Below are 22909 nucleotides of genomic sequence, written 5' to 3'. Positions count from 1 at the left end.
GTTCATAAATAGTGTCAATCCTCGCTGTTCATATTCAATCATGTTAACTAAATGCCTTTAACAATGACTTGTGCGACACACAATGTAATAACATAGAACGACATAGCAAAACACATCCAATATTATAATAGCAAAGCATAGCATAGCCTAGAACAATTTAACATGTAATCAAAAGTCAAAGTGTAACATAGCATTAGATAACATGAATAGCATAGCATTGCACAGCAGGCTATTGCAGACCACAGTTAAGCATATAATAGTTCCACCGAATGTTGGTGTCCTCCCAACTGTGGTTTTCAACACCAAATTGCGTTACGTCTATACACCGATATGTAGGTTGGAGTTGTATTTCATATATTTCTATGTAATCACACAGTTATAGGCATGTGTATTTGTGATATTTGTATGGATCAAAACAAGCTTTATGATGCGTATTGATGGCTTAATTCGATTTTGATATAAATGATTGCGGGGATGGTGTGGTAGTTATGATTATGAGGGCGACGGTGATGTCGACGATGTAACGACAATGGAGATGATGATGATGATGATGATGATGATGATGATGGTGATGATGATGATGATGATAATGATGATAATGATGATGATGATGATGATGATGATGATGATGATGATGATGATGATGATGATGATGATGATGATGATGATGATGATGATGATGATGATGATGATGATGATGATGTCAATGATAAATGTAGATAATGATGACGATGATAATACTGATTAATAATGGCCATGATGCTTATGAATGATTATGATGTACTTTGGTGTTGAACATCATAGTTGTTTTGTAACCAACAGTAGTACATAGTATAGCAAATCTCATCCCAGCAAAATACACACTGCCTGTCTATGTGTCAAATAATAGTGTAGTTTTAATTTATCTCTTTTCTGGTAAAACGTTCATACGTTTACTTATTTAAATTTATTCGCTGGCTACGCATCAATGTTAATGCATTCTGCGTAGAAAATATCTCTCTTTCCGCGTTTGACAAAGAGATCCTGCATCCATCAAGTGTACACATACTGTTTCGCAATTTAAGTTGTGGTGTCAGTATCTAGAGGATGTTGATTTGAAAATGAATTCAGCTAAAACCGTCATATGTGGATTTGTGGTTCTAGCAGTAATACTGCAATATATCGGTATTGTCTTAAAATTATTTTTACTGTTAAGATTATGATTTCATTCCGTACATACTATTCTTTAAATGTTCGTCGATTTAAAAAAAACAACAACAAAAACATGTGATTGTTTACTTACGATGTATTAATTGCACTCATTTGGCAATTTTACTTTTTTTGTTTGGAAAATGATGTTAATATAAGCGTGTATTGCAAACAATGAATTATATTGATATAAAGTTAGCATGCGTAATATTTGGAATAATTTATCATCATTTTTATCTTAACTGAATTATTATGCCGTTTATTTCATTGGAACGAAATTACACATTTTACTTTTACATTATAAAACGTTTAAGTTACCGTTCTTTCACATCGGCCAACTTATGTGTATTGACTCTGTAATCACGTAAACGGAAAAGGATTTATGTCATGTGCTTTCAGAGAGCTTTTAAATTAACGTTTATTCTTAAGTGGGATATACGAGTATGCTTGATTCACCATATAGTTTAACGATGTTGTTATGATTCTTGTGCAGTATATGAATATATTATGTTTAAATTTTTCACTACCATGATGAATAATGTTTAGTAGTTATTGGTTTTATTGCGCACTATGTATTTGTAGCATTATATTTAGTGCCCGTATTGGAAATTGAATGAACAATTATACCAAATAGGACATAAGAAATGATTGTTTCCGATATTAAGATTGGCGAAGATGTTATGAATTAAATTAAAATTAAATCAATCAATCTGTAAATTAAGGTTAATTACGCCGTAAACCTGAGCATTTAAATTCTGCATTCTCTTTTTTTTATATTTAAGATTGCATGTATATTACTGAGCACACCATGTTTATATAATAAAAATTTAATAGCTATTGGCTTAAGTCGGTTTTACAGATTTGAGCGACTGTCCGATGGAGGCAAGTAACAACCTCATTTGAGAAGCCTTCGATTTATTATTCGTAAAACACAAACGAATTATTGTTTTTTTTTTACATAACCGTGTTGCTTGACTGATAAAAGGTCTATATATCTTATACCGAATTTCGAATAATTATACATTTGCGTTTGAATCTTGTATATAATATTTCTCCTATCTAATCACATCTTTAAACAGGCTTTATTCAAAATAAATGGACTACGTCACACATTCGAAGCAGAAATCTTTCCTCGTCAGCAAAACAATATGATGTATAGTATAAAATATTATATATATGTAATATAAATATATAAATATTTTGCCTCTTTATTAGGTTGGTCAATACAAAATAATGTAAGTAAATGCAATTGGTCTAAATAATTTTTCGAACAAAGCTTTGTCATTTTTAGATATATAATAGAATGTGAGCCATAAATATTATTGTTACTCTATCAATATTACAAAGCTTATTCGTTTGTTTATAACCAGACGCTACGTTTAACGTATTTTAAGCTATTTTTCATTTAAACATCCACTAGTAACTTTGATACATTGCTATTTCAGTTGCAGTACCTTTACCAGAAGATGAAGCAGAAAATGAATGTGGTCATATTAAAATTGAGGAGCCAGATCATCTGTACATAGGAAGAAACGTCACAATAACTTTCTGTCCCAATATTTTTCAGAACGAAAAAAAGCCGTTGTTGGATAACTCAAACAATAAACATTTTAAACATGAATGTTTAAATGGTTGTAAAACCTCACCATTCGTATTTGTTCTCATCGAATGTTCGAGCAACCTTAACGACGCAGACTTTTTTGTGAGCTACGGCTGCCGCTCTGGTTATGTTCGAACTCGTTTAAAAAGTATGTAATTTTTATGGTATTCGAAGAACGCCAATCGTTGTTTTGATAACAATTCGACTTTGAACATGTTCATTTAAACAACCAAGAACACATGTATTCTTTTTAATGGTATTTAACTAAGCAGCTCTAATCCTTTGACGTATTGATGTCACGAACGATTCCTTTTGAAAGATATTATAACGTTATTATGAAACACAATTATTAGTGTACGAACAATTTACACTATAAAGGAAAATCGTGAACACAAACATAATAATGTATTTATATTTCAGCAAAGAGCATTTAACAGTAACTTAATACACAAATGTATAATGTTATAAATTTTGTAATTTAAAATCAAACATTCATCTTTGGCGTAGTGTTAAATGTTGTTCGTTTTTGCCAGTATTACTATTTTGTCTGATACTTATCCAGAACTGACAGATTGTGGTGTCTCGTACTTACGGCCATGTACTCCAAAGCTAGGTCAGGCAGAGTTTGTATTCATTCCAAACACTGCTGTGACAGGATTCAAAAATGGATACGTCCTGAACTGGCTTGAAACTAATCCCGAGACAGGAATCGAATTGAGAGTCAACATTTCGGAACATAATTACGAACAACGCAATGAAAGCAAGTGGGCATACGTGTTAGTAATCCATGACGTCAACAGAAAAAATGGATATCAATATCGGGTTCAGTGCACTGACAGGCCGATAGAAAAAGGTCGAGTAAAACACACAGATAACATTACCCTAAACGCGAGTGAGTTACATTAAGTACATTTATACATATATCAAGCAATACAATAGGGACTGTATTAATAAACACTAATACAAATATTAAAATTCTTCAAACCGTGGTTTCTTCTTGACAAAAGAATAAAACGACATCACTGTTGTATGATGATGTTAGAGATAGGCATTTACTTATATACATTTACATTTGTGATTTGCCTAAAATACCAGATTTGTTTACAGTTTCACCTGTATCTCCTGTCGTGGGACCTCTTGTGGATATCGATGACTGTACAGGATGTCTTCTTGTTGATACAAGTCGCACTACTTACAAAGACATATTTTGCACAAGTCAGGGGGCAGCCAATACAAGAGTCACCCTTAAAATAAATAGATGCACATACCGTACAGAAAATGATGGTAACGGAACATACAGGACTATCATCACATCCTCTTTTGATGAATACGATCATTTGAAACAAGCTGTGTGCTCTGCATCTACATGCGCCACCACAAGTGCCACACTTTATGTTGCAGGTAGGATTTATTAAACAGTACATATTTGATACATATACATTATTAAATATCTAATACATGCCTGTTTCATGGTTACTGCCACCAATATCAAGGACCACAATGGAAATAAGTGAAAATCATTTTTCTCTTTTTTGTGTTATCCTTGGTATTGTGTGTGCATTTCATGGTTTGCTATGTATATTGCTGTGACAATATATTTTATATTGTCTGCAAAATGTAGTAAGTATGTAATGTTCATATTTTTACCAAATAAAATCAATCAATCAATCAATTTATATGCAATAATGCTCTCGACAATTCTAAATAAGGGCAAACAAAATATATTCAATGAGAATAATGGAACTACCCGTGCTTTTATGTTGTAATGACGCGCCAGAACATTTACTCTGGCTCTTTGAATGCGGTTACGAAAACGTACAGTTTATACGAATTTAAAGGGGCCTTTTCACAGATTTTGGCATTTTTTAACTTATTCATTAAATGCTTTATATTGATAAATGTAAACATTGGATCGTAAAAGCTCCAGTAAAAAATCAAGAAAAAAATTTAAAAAAGGAAAATAACATTGCCCGGAGCAGGTTTCGAACCAGTGACCCCTGAAGTCCTGCCAGAGTCCTGAAGTAAAAACGCTTAAGGCTTCTGAGCTATTCCGCCGAATACACATTCTGGACGTATTTTATACCTTATATAAGCAATCTTCGTAGTTTCACAAAATTTAACGACAAAAACAGAACTCTCCAAATTATTCAATCGTTTCGCGTTGCAACGCTTTATAATTTTTAGGTTTTAAAATCGTCAAAAGATGCATATAATGGCTATATTAGAGCATGGTTAATGTTCAGTATTACTGTTTCCTCACAAATATCATAACTAAAACGAAAACTAACGAATCTGAAACAACTTTTTTCAATTTTGTCAATTTACCAAAGCGTGAAAAGATCCCTTTAACAATGATCTAGTTTTTGTATCGCGTTTAATATTGTTCTCTATTTCATGAACTGTACAATAGACCTGTATTATAATGAGTAATCTTTTATCCTTATCCTGTGTTCTCCCTTTTTCAAATAATATAAGAGACGATACTTTAAGGCACAACATTAAATGCCTGGCACAGAATTGATTGAACAATGCCAACAAAAAATACTTACGTCATGGAACTACGTGTACAATTGTTGTACTTTTTAATTGCCTGTATCGTATACATTGAACATAAGTGATCACATTGAGTATGCCACTTGCATTTGGTTATTAAATAGTCTGATATTTAAATGTCAAAAGCTTAAAATGCAACTTTCGATTTCAAATGCTGTGATATAAATATATGGTATGGCAACAGGTTAAAATGATCTTCTGCACCTACAAAACTCATCTTTACTGTACGAAATGTAATTGCTTTTTAGAACACATATTATCAATAAAAACAGTTTACTGTCAGTTTTAAGGTGGGTTTGATCAATATAGTAATACCTTAAGGGATTTTAACAGCCAACTTTAGTTCACTTTGGTATTTGCCAAATGGTTCATGCCAAACAATGTTAAACGCAACCAGGTTATTTTGTCCTTAAAAAGGGTGACCTCTAAAGAGAATTCATTCGATCCAGTCGTTAACTTAAGTATAGTAGTTGGAGTATGTCTTTTAATTTTATTGAGATTGTTTACAACATAGAATAACTATAATTACGAGTTTTTCATTTTTAATCCGTGTTAACCCACTGTTAATCAGACTGTTTTATATATGTGTGAATATCTTAAGTTGTGTATTGTCACTAACATTAAATTAACATGAAACTAGATGTGACTGGTTTATAGTGAAATGTAGTTAGGGACAACATTGACAGTGAACTATTGCTATTTTAGTTCAGCCAGATGAACTGAAGCTTAACGTTCCTGTACCTGTTTTACGCAAAGGAGTTGATCCAAACATTACATGTTCATCTAAAGGAGGACGTCCAAGATCAGTTTTAACATTCTTTCTCAACGGCAATAAAATATCGTCTACCCAGATAGATCAGTATGACAACACTACGCGCACTTACAACAGTGTTGCGACAGTAACTGAAGTTCCCGATAAGAATTGGGATGGAGGAGATATACTATGTACTCGAATTCAACTACATACCGACTCGTTGAACGTTACAAGCGAAATTAAAGTGGCATATACATGTAAGTGACGATTACTTTTAAAACATAAATGTTCTTTTATAATGAAACTTAGCATATGCTTTCTAATTATTTGATATTTACTGACATTTTAGATCAAACTATTAAGGTGGCGGCTGTCTTACGTCGTGAGTTGGCTGTATTGCTATAAACATCTACTAAATACTTTTAGAAACAAGTTCATGAAATTTGACGGAAATAAACCCCCGCGTGGCAAATTTTCAAAGTTTTTCAATTCAGTTTACTTTGCTGCATATTCAGGACACCATAACTTTAAATAGCAGTTAAAGAATAAGCGGGAAAATCTTAAACCGTTTTCTCTGTAATTGCAAGGCTTGGGCTATGGAGATATGTGTCTAATGTAAACACCTGCATCTTTGGATTAAACTGTCCGCTCCCTGGGCTAACATGATTAACATTAAATTTACGAGCTAAATGATACAGTCCTACACATTTCTATAGTTCAGGGGTTCTAGTAGTTTATAAAAAAAACGTCATATTTTTTTATGTTTCGGTGTTATCTTACGCGAGAGTTGATTGCAAAATATTTTATTACATGATACTAAAATTGACCCGATATCGTCATAGTTTGAGAGACACATTTTATAAACGTACATACATAAGCAAACTTGTGTCTTAGATATTGTTTAAATTTTTTTTTTAGTGTAAGGTTACAATAATTCAAATATTTTACTCACAAACAAGTTCGTTCATATTACACTCATTGAGAAATATTTATATGCAATAAGATAACACGGTTTGGAATATAACTTTACATGAAATGGGCATTTTACAATATCGATAGTATCATTGTCTCGTTTTTTTAGCAAGAGATAGTATCATTGTCTCTTTTTTAGCAACATAAAGAAGTGAAACTCCAGCTGCTGGAGCAGTATTGAATTCTCATTAAAAACAATTAGTTGGTCCTTTATTTAAGGCAAGTGACCGATTGCCCAAACAATACAAAACAGCACAATACAGCACAATACAAACCAACATAAACACAAAATATGTATAAAGCTGGGGTCACCGCCTTGGAACGGTCAATGCAAGACTGGTAGGAATGCAGCATCTGTAAATGATGAAGTAAACGAAATTGAAATTGCGCATATATTTACCTTTCTCTCATTTTGTTCACAACATGATAATTTTTTGTTTTTGTCGTGAATCAATCATACAATCTTCAGCAAATATATCAAAATAGATCAGCTTCAAGTTGTGCGAACACAGTTCCCATCAAATACTTTTACTAAAGATCAACGGGATCTATCGCAGCTGTATCATTCCTAAACATTCGCTTACGAATTACTCCTTTTGTGCTTCTTTGCGGGAATCAAATTGCGTTTAAGGCGATATTTTAGAAGTTAAAGATCTTGAAATGAATTATAAAATTGAAAAATAGGTAACATACCACTAATTCGAAATGTTTCCCCGCATAAGATATGTTAGAAGTGCTTATTACTGACGAGTTCTTTTCATCATATTGTTTAAAAGCAATTTAACAATGGAAGATATTCATTTGTGGTTAGATACTATTTCCTATATCCTGTGTTTCCTAGCACAATATATGTTCTTTTTATTAGCGACTTAGTTGAGAGATTAACTTATTTTTCTAAATTCCACTGCCACAACCCTGTTATTTTTCGGCATTCAGGAGTGATGCATTTTTTAAGAAGTAACATGGCATATCACCGCAATTTTCTGAAAAGGATTTATTCATCGTTTTAATCACTCAGTTTTACACAAGTTTAACGTTTCGGGTGTGCTTTTATTATATAGAGCACAATATACCCGAAACTTTAAAGACTCAGTGACGTTAATATTATACAAAACCTCTGTTCTTACTCGTGAAATCATGGTGTACTATGCTCAAGGAAATCTGTTTATCAAAGCGGTGTACGATTGTTGATGTAGTGAATAATAATTTGTATGAACTATAACATAGAACAGCACAATAAAAGAACCGTACAATTAATATAACTGTCTCCTGATTATAAATGTTATTATGAGATTTTACCGTTTTATTTTGTAAGAATGCTGCTCGTTCTAAAAATGCATGTTCGCGCATGCGTGAAGAAGTTTTTATATTCCTATGTCGATTTCGCAGTTACAGTGCAATTGAGTTGTAAGAAGTTTAGAAGGAAGTTTAGGATACGGTGTTAAGTACTTAAAATATACGGAAAATAAACGTTGACATTGTTCATATAGTGTTTATGGTGTACTTAATAAACTACATGTATGGTTTATAAGATTATTATACATTGATAATAAATATATTATCAGGCAACTTAATAGTGCGCGTGCGTGTGGTGAGCGCTAGCAATAGACTGAGTAAACTGCGGAGGCATGTATGTATATACTAACAGAGTGGCACTGGGTATTACTCATGCATTAAATTTAAGGTCTATATTGTAACATATAGATAACGTTCGATTAATTGCAAATTGCTTTTTAAAGTCTGTATTTTTAATCCATTGTTTATGCACAAGTCAAGTGAAACAAATGCGAAATGTAACATGACGTTGACAACATCCAGTAATCGTCCAATATATCTCAAACAACCTAGAAAAACTTCAGAAAATCCACTAATTATTTATAATGCGACGATTAACGGATCAATCGGAGTACGTGATGGGACGATAACCTGTACATTATATTGTGATCGCTTTGAAAAAGTTATTTCATCTAAGATCATAAACCTACCACGTAAGTTGTCGCCACCATTGTGTGACCTGTAAAACATAACATGATAAATATTCGATATTAGAAACACTTCTATATATGTGTCGTCGTCAGCGAAAATCAGTCTTGTGTACGCTGACGTTAATGTCGGGAAAACGCGCGATTAAAATATGGTACGAAAATGCGCTGGATATTTCGTTTTTTTTTTATACAAATTCTCGGCTCATAATTTATGTCATGTTTTGAAAATTTCAACAAAAAAGCATGAATATGTCCTTTAAGCACTGGTACAATTGGTGGTTTGTAATCCATTTTTTTATTTCAAATTGTTCCCCTTGAATGAAACAGTTTCGTTTGAGCAGTTAACAGGTAGCGCCATCTGTCTCGTAGTGCAGGGAATAATCTACATGTGCGTCCCGCGTCTATGACGCACACATATCGAAATAGACGCATAGTTTTGAAATATGTGCGTCCACTCAGACGCATTGCTGAAACGAATCCGTTAACGCATGCGCGAATCATAAAAAGTACGAACCATCTTGGGTATGAGTCTCAAGTGTAGCGATGAACGCTGAGTTTAACCAAATGAGGCTTGAAGACTGCAACAAGTCTTTTGATTGGATCTAGTCGAGCCGCTGCTGAATTCTATACATAGATGGTGACGTCACTACGTTATTGTCACCTCTATACTTAGACGCATCACACACCTCCATTTGGAGACATTTATGACTACGACACAAAGAAGTCCGCGGATGAATGAAGAATTTACTTTATAAGTAAACGGTCATGTTATGATTTAAAAGTTAAGTATTATTTTGTTCAGTCTTACGGTCTTATGTTAGTATCAATTAAAATTTTCGTTAGTTTTGAATAATTTCGCTCTTTATTAATTTTTTTAAACTGTACTTTCACTTTCGGTTGTATAACAACATGTATCCTTTATTGACGAAAGTTTGCAATGAAATAGCGTTTTCAAAACCGCTTAAAAAGTTTCAGAAGGTGTGTCTGATGCATGTTTTGAATAGACGCAATGTCATTGCTATATTGCCGACTGGTATAGGAACAATTTGATATTTCAAGTGGCTCCATTTGCATTGCAAGAGAAGTTCAAATTGACTTGTTCAGTTTGTTAAATTTTGACACCCTAATTATATATTTTTTTATAAGTGCCTGATAGATTTTTTGCTTATAATAATTGAGATCAATGAAAAATTTTGTAATAGCACAGCATTGATGTTCTATGATGGTCATTTTTAGTGGAATAGTATGTTACAATACAACAATTATAACTATTGTATTAATGAATTTAGATCAGGTGTCATCTTTAAATGGGGTAGTAAATCATTATATGAGATTAGAACATTATATAGTTGAAAAAATAAATAACACTTTAATGACTTACCATAGTAAAATAAAGTAGCATGGAATATGTTGCAGGTCATAAAATGTAAAACTGAAATTGAAGAAGCTTTACAAATATTTTACACTGACAACACTGTTGGTTTTTCAAAAAAAATCCTTTCTATCTACCTGCCCTAGTTTTATGGGGCAAATTTAAATATTATAAATATCAATGAGTTTAATTATTGAAATATCAATATGTTTTGATTACATTTGCTTATTATTTTTATTATATTATTAATTATGAAATACTTTGCAAGGAAAATCCAATTCTGTTTTAATTAGTCTTAATTAGCTACTAGTATAATTGAAAATATCAGTGACATCCAATACTTGGATTATATGCGTATGAATGCTATATTTATTTGACAATTACATAGTACCCTTTTTAATTGGATTAAAAACAACAAAAAACTATAGTTCCACAACCCAGCCAAAGTTGACTTAAACTGAATTAATTCATCAATTGATCCTATTTAATTATATTAAAAACAACATGTGTAAGATTTTGAGAATATCCCATGTATTCCTCTAGTATTCCTCTAGTAAACCAACATGCACGTCTTACTAATGATTTACATGCACTCCTTAAACAGTTTAACAAAAATAATGAATGATTAATCCAAAGAAAACAACAAACAAGCTGCTTCATAAAAAAGTTAAATACATAAGATAACATAAGCAAAATAATCATTTTGATAATAAATCAAGATTATAGAGCTACTTCAACCAAACCATTATAAATTTTTTGTGGGATGGGGGGGGGGGGTAATGTAAGCACTAAAACTTAAACGGGGGAAATGTCTGGGGAGGGAACATCTTAGGGGGGGCGTCCGGAATTCCTGCTAAGGGCGACAGTGTTGTTAATGTGTCTTTAAAAGAAATAACTGAAGGAAAGTACTCATTGGTGTATCCCCATCCAGAAGCATTTCTGAGCATATCAATTGGAACAGCAATATTGAGTGCATTTGAAATAGATATAACTGTTTCATGCATTGCTTTTGATGAAGCCCACGTGGTCCTTTAATAGTAGCTTTCCTATTAGGGAATTTTATACTTATTTTTTACTCTACAATCTAGCTCTTTTGTCATACAATGAGAAGTTTTATTATCCAATAGATTTTGTGTTTGAATCTCACAAATTTTATAATACCGAAGTCCCATCATATAATCATCATCACAATCAGCAGCAGCATTATCATATTCATCATCATCATCGTTAGCAGCAGCATCATTGTGTTGTATTATCAGAATTCAATACAAATACAAACACAACCATTACAACTCTTACTACTACTACTACTAATTAATTAATTATCTACTACTACAACAAAAACAACAACTACTGCTACTACTACTTCTACTACTACTACTACTACTACTACTTCTACTACTACTACTACTACTACTACTACTACTACTACTACTACTACTACTACTACTACTACTACTACTACTACTACTACTACTACTACTACTACTACTACTGCTACTACTACTACTACTACTACTTCTACTACTACTACTACTACTACTACTACTACTACTACTACTACTACTACTACTACTACTACTACTACTACTACATCTACTACTACTACCACCAACACCACCACCACAGCCACCACCACCACTACTACTACTACTACTACTTCTACTACTACTACTACTACTTGGTACACCAGTACTTGTTGTCCATGGAGACGATAATGAGAACTCTCCCAGAGTATTGATCGAACCCACGCCCAGCGGACAACATTCTCTACACCATAGCGACCATGAATTAATATTTTACGCCATGTGCAACATAATTCACCTCCTAATAAATTAAGGTCATTCTCTAAACATGATTAAAGTCTAAAGAAGGAAATAATTTTATTTTTCACAGTTTGAACATTAAGGTATTTCTCTCTTCTTTTCAAAGTATCACATTTCAATTATACAATATAATACAAACATTTTAGACTTTATAATCCTTAGTCAGGATAAGATTAGAGACAAATGAATTTTTATAATTAACTTCAATTTCAGGTTAGACTAATAAATCATTTATTAAGTACTACATGTACATGGGCTAATAAATTAAACTAAGACACTCAGTGACACTTAGACAATCTGACAAAAAATAAAATCTATTGCCAATATATGAGTCTAAATTCATACATACTATCACACAAAATACATTTCATCAATAACACACATTCATATTAAATTAGTTATCTCTCTATATTATAAATATGGTACATAAAGTGTCAGATAGTAATACATAAAGTGTCGGTACATAAACGGACTGGCACGTAAGGTGTGACATTCAACATTTTAAAAATCAGTTAACAATATATGGACTTCATTGTTTTACATATACACAATCAAAGCATATTTATTAAAAATTAAAACACACTGTTCATGGCTGTATCTTTTTATTAATACATGCATCAACTATCCTGGTTATTAATACATTTTTTAAATTATATATAAACAAGAGCACCACATAATGGGTGCAAAGCTAGGCTGGAATAAATGAAATTTATAAAATTATTTTAAGAGGTTAGTGACCTTGACCTTTGACCGAGTGACCCCAAATTGGGTGTGGTGTGTAGAAATCATCAAGGTGCATATACATGTGAGGTTTCAATGTTATAGGTGGAAGCACTTTGATTTTAGAGCCGATGTAAACGTTTCAGCACGACGCGGACGTCTGACGACGAGCTGTCGATGACAAACCTAGGGTTTTCCCCGAAAACAGCCGAGCTAAAATTGAGCGCCATACTAATTAAATGGAAAACGTACAATATTATGTCAATAAAAATAAAGCTGTAAAAATGTCACCTGCCCGTCTTTGATGTTGCAGTTAGCACATTCAGCATTTTCAGTATCTACTAAATAAATATATGAAAGTGCCAAATGTCCAAGATACCATGACGTCCTCATCAAAATGTTAGATCCTTCGAACTCCATTTATTTTATCCCTGATTAATCCTCTCACACATTAGGCCTACATGTAAGATTCCTTGTAATGTTCACAGCGTTTATTTTAAATCGTTTACCTTCTCAAATTTCAGCAGGTATTTAATTATAAATATTTATTTATGATTTAGATTTATTTACTATTTCGAAGAGACAGTCTTGCAACGTCTTTAGTTAGTCTAAGTACGTGTTTAGTGATTCTTACAAACAATAGACTGACATGAAAAGTGGCTCCTTTTGAATCTGCATCCAAATATATATTACAGCTGGCCCGGTTGATGGGGCATGTTTTTGATAATAATTTATTAACATTTTTCACTTCCGTGTTTATTATGTTTACCAACGCCATGATGGAAAAAAGTCCGTTTCCCACAATGCTTAGCGCGCATTCACACAGGTCAGTAAGACCGGTGTGACACAATGCCGCTGCTGTATTATACAAACCAATTAGTATCGACCATTTAAATAGAGTGTGTTATGATATATTTGGAGTCCCTGGATGAAAACCTGCTTTGACTTTTTGTAACTTAGTCAAAAATAATACAGAAAAAATGCCTCCGAAAAAAGGTGTTGAACCTAAATCCAAAACAAACCACTCTAAACTCAAATAATGGTAGGCCAACGGCTCGCAATTCGGACGTTAACAATAATAGTATCAAGCTCGCAATTCGGATGTTAACAATAATATTATCATCGATTTAAATCAAGTTGAAATGTTGTAACAGGTTACATTCATGTAACAGATAATTTTATAGCCTATGTGAAGGCAAACAAGATAGTGATGACCCTGAATTTGCTTTTTTGGTTTCAACATGTTTTTTGAGCTTATTAAAAGTTTATTGCAAAATATAGTATTTGAGCTAGTGTGATTTAGACTCATTTTTTCACTACTTGGTATCTTTCAAAATTTGGGACCCATTCTTTTTCAAGGTGGACTCATTAATTTTGGCCTGGGACTTATTGGTCTAAAATCTTCGAGTTCAGGGATCCATAGATAGTAAATTCTAGATTATTCCCTGGTAGTTAAGATTGTCAATGGCTATTTAACACTGTAAATCAAAGTGACATCGTGTACTGATGGATGTTTTCGATCGAAGAAGGTTCGGAAATGATATTGTCACATGAATAAAATAGGTAAGTGAAAGATATATGTGTATTCTGGCTTTGTAATTAATTTTCGCGACTCGCAGATTTGACCCGGAAGTAAATTGTACGATAGCGAATTGTTTACATGAAATGGTGGCAGATTTAAATTTGACCTTTAAATAGCATGTCTCAATTTAGTAACACCAGCACTATTCGATATAAAATTTGACAAGACCAGGACATTTCGTTTTTAAATGATTTATCTAATGTAAATGAGCTTTATTTTGAACTTCTCAACCCGCTACTCAAGATTTGTTTGATGTGTTAGAAGATGATGAAAATGTAATAAACTACTCATCATTTACTTTTTATTGTTGTCTGTATACGTGTGTGTCAGTGTTCACATGTGGAGGATATCATTCTCGTCTAATATCAATCTTTTATCATAAGACAGTAACCATGCATTATCTAAATGTATCAAACCACCTATTAATTAATAAGAAAAAAGGAACTATTTGGGTATCTCTAGTAAGTTATTGTCGTTTATTTATTATTAGTCTTCTGTTTCACAGCAAAGCAGGTGTTTTACCTCGCAGACGAAAGCCAGTCACATGGTTAAGGTGTAAATGCTGTGGTCAGCCAGGTTCACCACTACCTCAAAACATACGGTCTTGGCGAACAGCATGCTCACTTTCAGTGTGACAACTGTTGCGGCCAAAATAAAAACTACGTAGTGATCTGGTACCTTCTGTGGAGAGTTCTTGTAGGTTATAACAAGCACTTAGTTATTGTGTTTCTGATAGCTTTTTCAGTGTTGAGAAATTAATTTTTTTAGCTAAACCCGTTGTTGAAAATATTTGTTTGTAGTAATGCAATACAAAATTGTGAAGCGTGTTGATACGTATTGAAAATGTTAAAATTTACTTTTTTACTATGATATCAATCCTAAAAGGAAAAATCTATTTAATTAGAAATGGGTCAAAACACTTTTAAAGTCAGTCAATTACTACAAACATACATATTCTAAATTGTAGCCTGACCTTTTTTAAAACTGTTTTTTTAACATTTCAGGTTTACACAGAAACATCACACTAAGCTTTATATCAGTAGGACATACGAAGTTAACACCAGATTGGCACTTTGGCATCTGGAATTCTAAGTGGAGGTAAATTCCTTACCACAGTAGATCTATGGTGTATGTAACCTGCAAGATCCTTCTTGATAAACATTGTTTGCATTTCCATAGGTCTAATCAGTTGTATAGTTCTGCAATGTAATAAAATATTATGAAAATAATAAAAAAATACATCAAAATAGCGTGTAGGTACTTTATGTCTTGTAACAGGAAAATGAATATTTATTTTAGTAGTTTCAGCTGTTTAATTGGTATGATATTCTTTATAGGGCAAACAAAATCCCATGCAAAATAATCCTATAAACTTTGTAGTTTTCTATTACAACAACAACAACAACAACAACAACAAAATAATAATTTGATAATAGGTAAACTATATTTTGCATTTATTTCACTATAAAATGGTTATCTTGATACAGAAACTTCAATGCAGAAACATTGTTTGATGTCGCAGCGTCTCTGGGGTTATCGTCAAGGACGGGCCACAACATTCCCCAGCTTGCGGGGGACACTTCGAATCCTGTTGTGTTTTACGATTGGAAGGATTATCTTTCGACATTGTTTCAACCCATAAAGAATGTCACCAAATTTCTCCAATTCCATGTGTCAGCGGAAGATCCGGGTGTTGTGGAGTGCAGGGAATTTAGTGACTCACCAATAGTCAGAATCACTCTCAGGAAGGTCTCAAAAGTGAATGTTAATGTAAGCTGTGACGACCTGCCATAAGACATGTTTGCGAACGGGCTTGATCTGGACTGTCAAGGGTACCATTTGAACACATTCGTGAATTCTGTCGAACAGATGAAGCCACAAACTTTACATGTCCGAAACCGGCTACTGGTAAGCGACAAAAAACAGACTTTGCTTCCAAAAAACAGAAGATGCATTAAGAGGCACATCTGATCTTCTCTGATTATGCCACAACAGTTACATACATAATGTATCAGTGATTATTTTGGCCAAGGTATTGGGTGATATATTTTCCCCCAAACAGTGCAAAAAATCCTCTATTCTGAGGAAAGCTAATACATGTACATGTATATGAGTGCTAAATCTGTCAGTTGATACAGGTTTTGAAGTGTTCAATACAATAGTTTTGTTCTAATTGCACAACCTTGTTTTCAAGCTTTTTGAATCTCATTTTTACAAAACAAAAATAAATTTTTAATGTTACTTTGCAATTATTTTCAACTTATGGACACAGACTGCCTTTCCGAAAAACCGGAAAAAATCAATGTGAGAATTTGTATTTATTAATGTTTTACCATGAAAATCCTATAATTTTGTCTGTTTGCTTTATTGTTTCCATAGTAACAAAAACAATTAATTGACATGTATAAAGTATTGTTTATTTGGTCTGTTTTACAATATCAGAAATATTGATTAATAATGATTATTACATTTACTGAATCATTTAGTATCCAAGTGTACTTTCAACCAACACTTTTCAATGCTGTTTTTTCCATTCTCTTGTGTTTGAGGTTACATTATACTTGAATACACATGTTACTGAATTGAAAAGGAAATTGTTCATGGAACACAAACAATATTGATTGTTATTGTTTAACTTGTTACAAAACAGTGCAATTAATATTGTGTTTGCCTTTAAACAAACACTGTATTGGTAATACAATTCATATATTTATAAAAGGCGTGATTGTGTGCTCTGGTATTATTAACATGTAGATCGGTTACCATAGCAACACAAATGGTACATTTGTCAGTTTATTGCATTATAATTATGTATTTGACTAAAGAAAGATTATTGTTATAATAAAATAGTTTGCTTGTTGTTTGAAAAATGTTTTCGTTGTTTTTTTGTGTGTATTAAATGAAAATTTTTCGTGACAGTAAAATGTAGGATTGGTCACTTTGGAAGGTCATACAATTAGATTTGAATGTGATAAATAAAAAATCTATATCATTTTTGTGAACAACAATGTTTAGAGAATCTAAAATTGCTAAAAAGTCAATATGTGATTTAAAAAAAAAAGACTGATTTTTCAGCTTTGGTCACATATCGTGACTTTGGAACAAAAAAAAAGACAATTCGATACTTTTTCTACACAGCGCTTACTTAAACAATTTTAGCTCATCTATTTTTTGAAAAAAAAAGAGCTATTGTCATCACCTCGGCGTCGGCGTCGGCGTTGGCGTCCGGTTAAGTTTTGCGTTTAGGTCCACTTTTCTCAGAAAGTATCAATGCTATTGCATTCAAACTTGGTACGCTTACTTACTATCATGAGGGGACTGGGCAGGCAAAGTAATGAAACTCTGACTGGCATTTTGACAGAATTATGTGCCCTTTTTATACTTAGAAAATTGAAAATTTGGTTAAGTTTTGTGTTTAGGTCCACTTTATTCCTACAGTATCAAAGCTATTGCTTTCATTCTTGCAACACTTATTAACTATCATAAGGGGACTATGCAGGCAAAGTTATGTAACTCTGACTGGCATTTGGACGGAATTATGGGCCCTTTATACTTTGAAAATTGAAAATTTTGTTAAGTTTTTGTGTTTTGGTCTACTTTACCCCTAAAGTATCATAGATATTGCTTTCATACTTGGAACACTCGAAAATAATCATAAGGGTACAGTAAAAGAACACGTTGCATAACTCTGGTTGTCATTTTTACGGAATAATGGCCCTTTTTTGACTTAGTAACTTTGAATATTTGGTTAAATTTTGTGTTTCGATCCACTTTACTTCTAAAGTATCAAGGTTATTGCTTTCAAACTTCAAATACGTTCATGCTATCATGAGGTTACTGTACCTGGCAAGTTGAATTTTACCTTGACCTTTGAATGACCTTGACTCTCAAGGTCAAATTATTAAATTTTGCTAAAATTGCCATAACTTCTTTATTTATGATTAGATTTGATTGATACTTTGACAAAACTACTCTTACCTGACATACCACAATATACTCCACCCAAACCATCCCCCGTGCCCTCCCCCCCTAATACCCCCCTAAATTTTTTTGTTTGATCATCTCACAAATGACCACCACACCCTCACACTATACCCCCCCCCTCCCCTCAAAACTTTTATTTTTTTGAAACGGTTAAAAAACACAAATATTTATTTTTATTATTTTATGTTTGAAATACCGTCCAAACCATCGCACCAAAGAATCCCCCCCCAACCCCCCCCCCCCCCCCCGAATTTTTTTTGCATTTTTAACCGCATTTTTGGAAGATAATGGAATAAATGTCCACACCCCACACTATACACCCCTCTTCACTCCACCCCTCCCTCCTTTGTGATTGAAAATGAGAGTCCCTTCACCTTTAAAAAGAAAATAGATGAGCGGTCTGCACCCGCAATGCGGTGCTCTTGTTAATCTTTTTAATCTGATTAAATTTATGATGCACAGATCCACCAAAAATCCAGATTAATACATCAAGCCCACTAATAATCGAAGAGGGGTCAACACAACAGACCACGTGTCTCGCGGAAAGTTACCCACCTTCCAACATCACGTGGAGTTTCACACAAGATGGACGAGAAGAAACGAGCTCTTGTTTCGGCGCCACATCGTGCTCTGTTTTTGTGTCAGGTTTACGGGACGGAGAGAAACGGGAATATATGTGCTCCGTGGTGCATATGTTACTTGCGTCAAACAAGTCCTTCGTTGCGGAAGGAAGAGGTTGCTAACAGTTTATTTTTTATGTAATGTTGGTATATTAATATTTTCTTCAAGTAATGAATAAATACACATACAATTGTTGAAATAACGGGATTGTCATGATATTATAGATATATAGGGTGAGATCAATTTTATTGAGAGTGAAAATGAACACTCAGTCTGGTATTATTGATCGTATGCAAACACTTCTGTATAAACTATAGAAAACAATAACCTATTTTATGTCAAAGCCCGAAAGTCCGAAATCACACAGGACGAACAAGGCGGAAGCTCGGCATTAGTGGGCGGCTTAGTTGGATCCTGTGTGTTACTGGCAGGTGTGGCAGCCATGATCATAGTGTGTTACTGGAAACGACGTATGTTAAATCCATTTAATTAGGCGCTATTTGCTAGTGAATACTAAATGTTCATGTGTACTTGCTCGTATATGTAAAATATTTGACAATATAATATTTAAAATGTACTGCTTCAACAAACAAGATAAGCAAATCCCGATGGGAAACTGTCATTTGCACAAGTTGTGATGTTGTAGTATGTCAACAGTTGTTGATGTTTCATGTTTATTTTCTAGGGCAACATAAACGAAGAACTCATCGAAAGTATGTATTTAATAAATAAAAAACACAAGAATGCCTACATTTCATTTTAAAGATAAACCAGCTCTTTTGATAAATCAACAAAACCGCGTCACATACTTTAAACGCATTTTTTAAACGCACGTGTAAATGAATATTGATAATAGAAAAAGTTCCCCATTTCAGTGATACTGTGCAGAGGTCCCATGAAATACACGGTACGCTTGCTACAGTATTTATGGAAATCACTATTTCACCAATTAATATTTACCTGATCACTAAAGTAGTTTAAACTATATCCTACTGATTGGAATGCTTGATATAACGCTCTAAAATTAAGACGATTGGAGGCTTTTGCAATGATTATACTCGCTGTGCAATCTTATATGCAAACACGATTCATGTTCTAGTTTCTGTCACCAATGATGACCAACTCGTTGAGTACGCTGTTGTGTCGAAGACAAGTAAAAGCACTGTCTCCAAGCACGTGAATACTTCTGTACAGAAGTCCATTGTTTCAAAAGAAAACACAAACATCCCGTCAGTTGACGTTAACCATACCGATCCAAAACCATTGGTCTCCACGAATACCCTTACCGCAAGCACGGCGGATGAATACGCAGTCGTCTCGAAGACATGTCCCAACCCAGCTATTGTACATGCAAGAGGCAAAGCGCCACCGAAAACGGTATGTTTGTTTAATAGAATAGTTATTGTTAATTATTTATTATTTTATAAAAACTTCAATATTTACTTGTTAAGACTTGTTTAAGAAAACATATTTATTTAATATAATATTGTATTATTATGAATAATATTATTATAATGAAGCGGTACACATGCTCTGTGCAAATCGGTAAGATTATAATTGTGATGCAGATTCACATCTAGAGTAAGGGCTCTGATAATGGTGTCAAATATCTATGAGCCGCGTTCTGAGAAAACTGGGCTTAATGCATGTGCGTAAAGTGTCGTCCCAGATTAGCCTGTGCAATCTGCACAGGCTAATCAGGGACGAAACTTTCCGCTTTTATGGTATTTTTAGTTTCAAGGAAGTCCCTCCTTACCGAAAATCAAGTTTAGGCGGAAAGTGTCGTCCCTGATTAGCCTGTGCAGTCTGGGGCGACACTTTACGCATGCATTATGCCCAGTTTTGTCAGAACGCGACTCCTATGTAGATTGAATTTCTAAATACACACTTTAATGAGACGTTTATGGTGAAAAGGATGCGAGCGGTGATCAGCTTGTTTACGTGGAGTTGGATAGAGATGTGCTGGAAACAAGACCTTCAGCGGCCAGACCTGTGCAGGGGGAGGCTGTAGAATATGTGGGCATTGACTTCTCAAAGAAGGCGACAATTGAGAAGGATGACAACATGTATACCAATAAATGATTGATCTGTATGGCGATATTGCCTTTTATTCGGAGTTGAATGCAAGGGAATAGAGTGGTACGAACGTGCTCCATGAAAACGCGAGGACACCTATAGATATATTTGAATATTTTTTTACTTCGCACATCGTTCGTTCTTTGTTTTACATGCCATTTTGAAATATGTGCATAGTCGCATATATCATTACTTTGTTAAAAACGTATGTGTGAATAAGCTCATCCATAAATAAGAATTGCTAAATAAAAAAGACATTAAAAAAAATTAAATACGAGTAAATAATATGCAAAAGAAACTTCAGCCTATTTTGTTCGCATTTGATACATACGGTTAGAATGTATATGTATGATACAAACGTATTTATAACTGAACGGTATGTTGAACTGAACATTAAATCACAGTATGAGTGGAATTAATATTGGCAGAGTTTGAAAAATATATTTAAACATGTTAAACATGTAATCAGCATAACATACGTAATCAATGTAAAGTTTGTATTAGCACATAGATTTAAGTTTGCATATTGCACGTGATCATTGCAATTAACTTTTGTTTTATTTGAGCCATACTGTTGCTTGACTCTTACAGTATGTTTGTTGACTAGCGTAAATTTTAAAATACTACGAAGTCCAGCTTTGTAAACTAAGAATACTGTGCGCAAAACGAAAATAAAAATGTTACTCGCAGTTAAAGTGTTTTACGCGGGAAACAGATAATAATAATGATAATAATAATGTGTAATCTTGATAGTTTGTCGCATTTATTTGGTTTTAATAGATTGTTGCGTTTGTAGGCCAATTGATTGATTTTAGGCCAGATGTGGTTATTGAAAGGAAATCAGATTTTGTCGAAAGAAATATGTCGGTCAATAATAACATATTTTACAAATGGTATAGCACAGCCTAACAAAACCAAATCTTTTTTTATCATGTTCATGTCTCGACCGAATGGCTCGGTCGGTTCAGATGTCTTTTGCTTTTGTGTCACTTTCATACACAAAACAACAAAAGCATTCCCATGTTGAAACAACGAAACGAAGGCTTAAGTGACACATTTTGTATTATTCAGTAAAATATGAATTTAATAAACCGAACCACATATAGAGTCATTTAGCAATTTAGCGTCGCGAATCAACAGAGGCATTATAATGTGCCACACGGTTAAACGCAAAATGCATATTCTTCGTGCTTTTAACGCTCAGCGGTACAATAAACTATTTTTTAGCAAGCATTTACATTCAAGTAAATCTTAAAAATGCAAAGTATTTAGCGGCGGTGGTGTTTCAACCCATTTATGCTTAGCGTCTAATGTGTTCAACTTCTCAACTGAAGTGAACATATATTTAATAAGTAGTCACTATTTATTTGGATGAAACCTCAAACAATTAGTAGGTACATGTACCTACTAAATCTGCAAGCTTATATAATATCGAACGTCCAGCTATTTATGTTTACTTAGATTGTGGCTGCATTTCGCTTGTAACAAAACAGTACGCAAATATATCAATTCAAAATGTACAATACAATCAAGCATATAAGAATGAATGGATTAAGATAAGTATGGAATGTAATTAGAAATGAGAAGGCCTAATAATTAAGCTATCATTGTTTCTTTAACAGTCAACTTGCAAGTTGGAACAGCTAATACGCCTGTTAGAAGAGTCATCAAGCATC

At 33.4% G+C, this 22909-nt stretch overlaps 1 protein-coding gene and 1 long non-coding RNA gene across 2 annotated transcripts; both read left to right on the top strand.

The window, feature by feature from the left end:
- Nucleotides 1–1031: 1031 nt before the first annotated feature.
- LOC127860979 (uncharacterized) lies at nt 1032–22308 on the top strand. Its single transcript, XM_052399312.1, has 11 exons — nt 1032–1164; nt 2634–2936; nt 3351–3680; nt 3896–4189; nt 6047–6352; nt 18999–19271; nt 19502–19627; nt 19843–19870; nt 20033–20064; nt 20257–20534; nt 21072–22308. The coding sequence occupies exons 1-11, from the start codon at nt 1101–1103 to the stop codon at nt 21237–21239; spliced, it is 2202 nt and encodes a 733-aa protein (XP_052255272.1). The 5' UTR covers nt 1032–1100; the 3' UTR covers nt 21240–22308.
- Nucleotides 14464–16987, top strand: LOC127860980 (uncharacterized). The gene is made up of 3 exons (XR_008039995.1): nt 14464–15248; nt 15557–15650; nt 16040–16987. It is a non-coding gene; the product is annotated as an uncharacterized LOC127860980 (long non-coding RNA).
- Nucleotides 22309–22909: the final 601 nt, after the last annotated feature.

The sequence above is a fragment of the Dreissena polymorpha genome, chromosome 15, assembly GCF_020536995.1.
Source record: "Dreissena polymorpha isolate Duluth1 chromosome 15, UMN_Dpol_1.0, whole genome shotgun sequence".
NCBI classification, from domain to species: domain Eukaryota; kingdom Metazoa; phylum Mollusca; class Bivalvia; order Myida; family Dreissenidae; genus Dreissena; species Dreissena polymorpha.
This window is presented reverse-complemented; position numbering and strand designations above follow the sequence as displayed.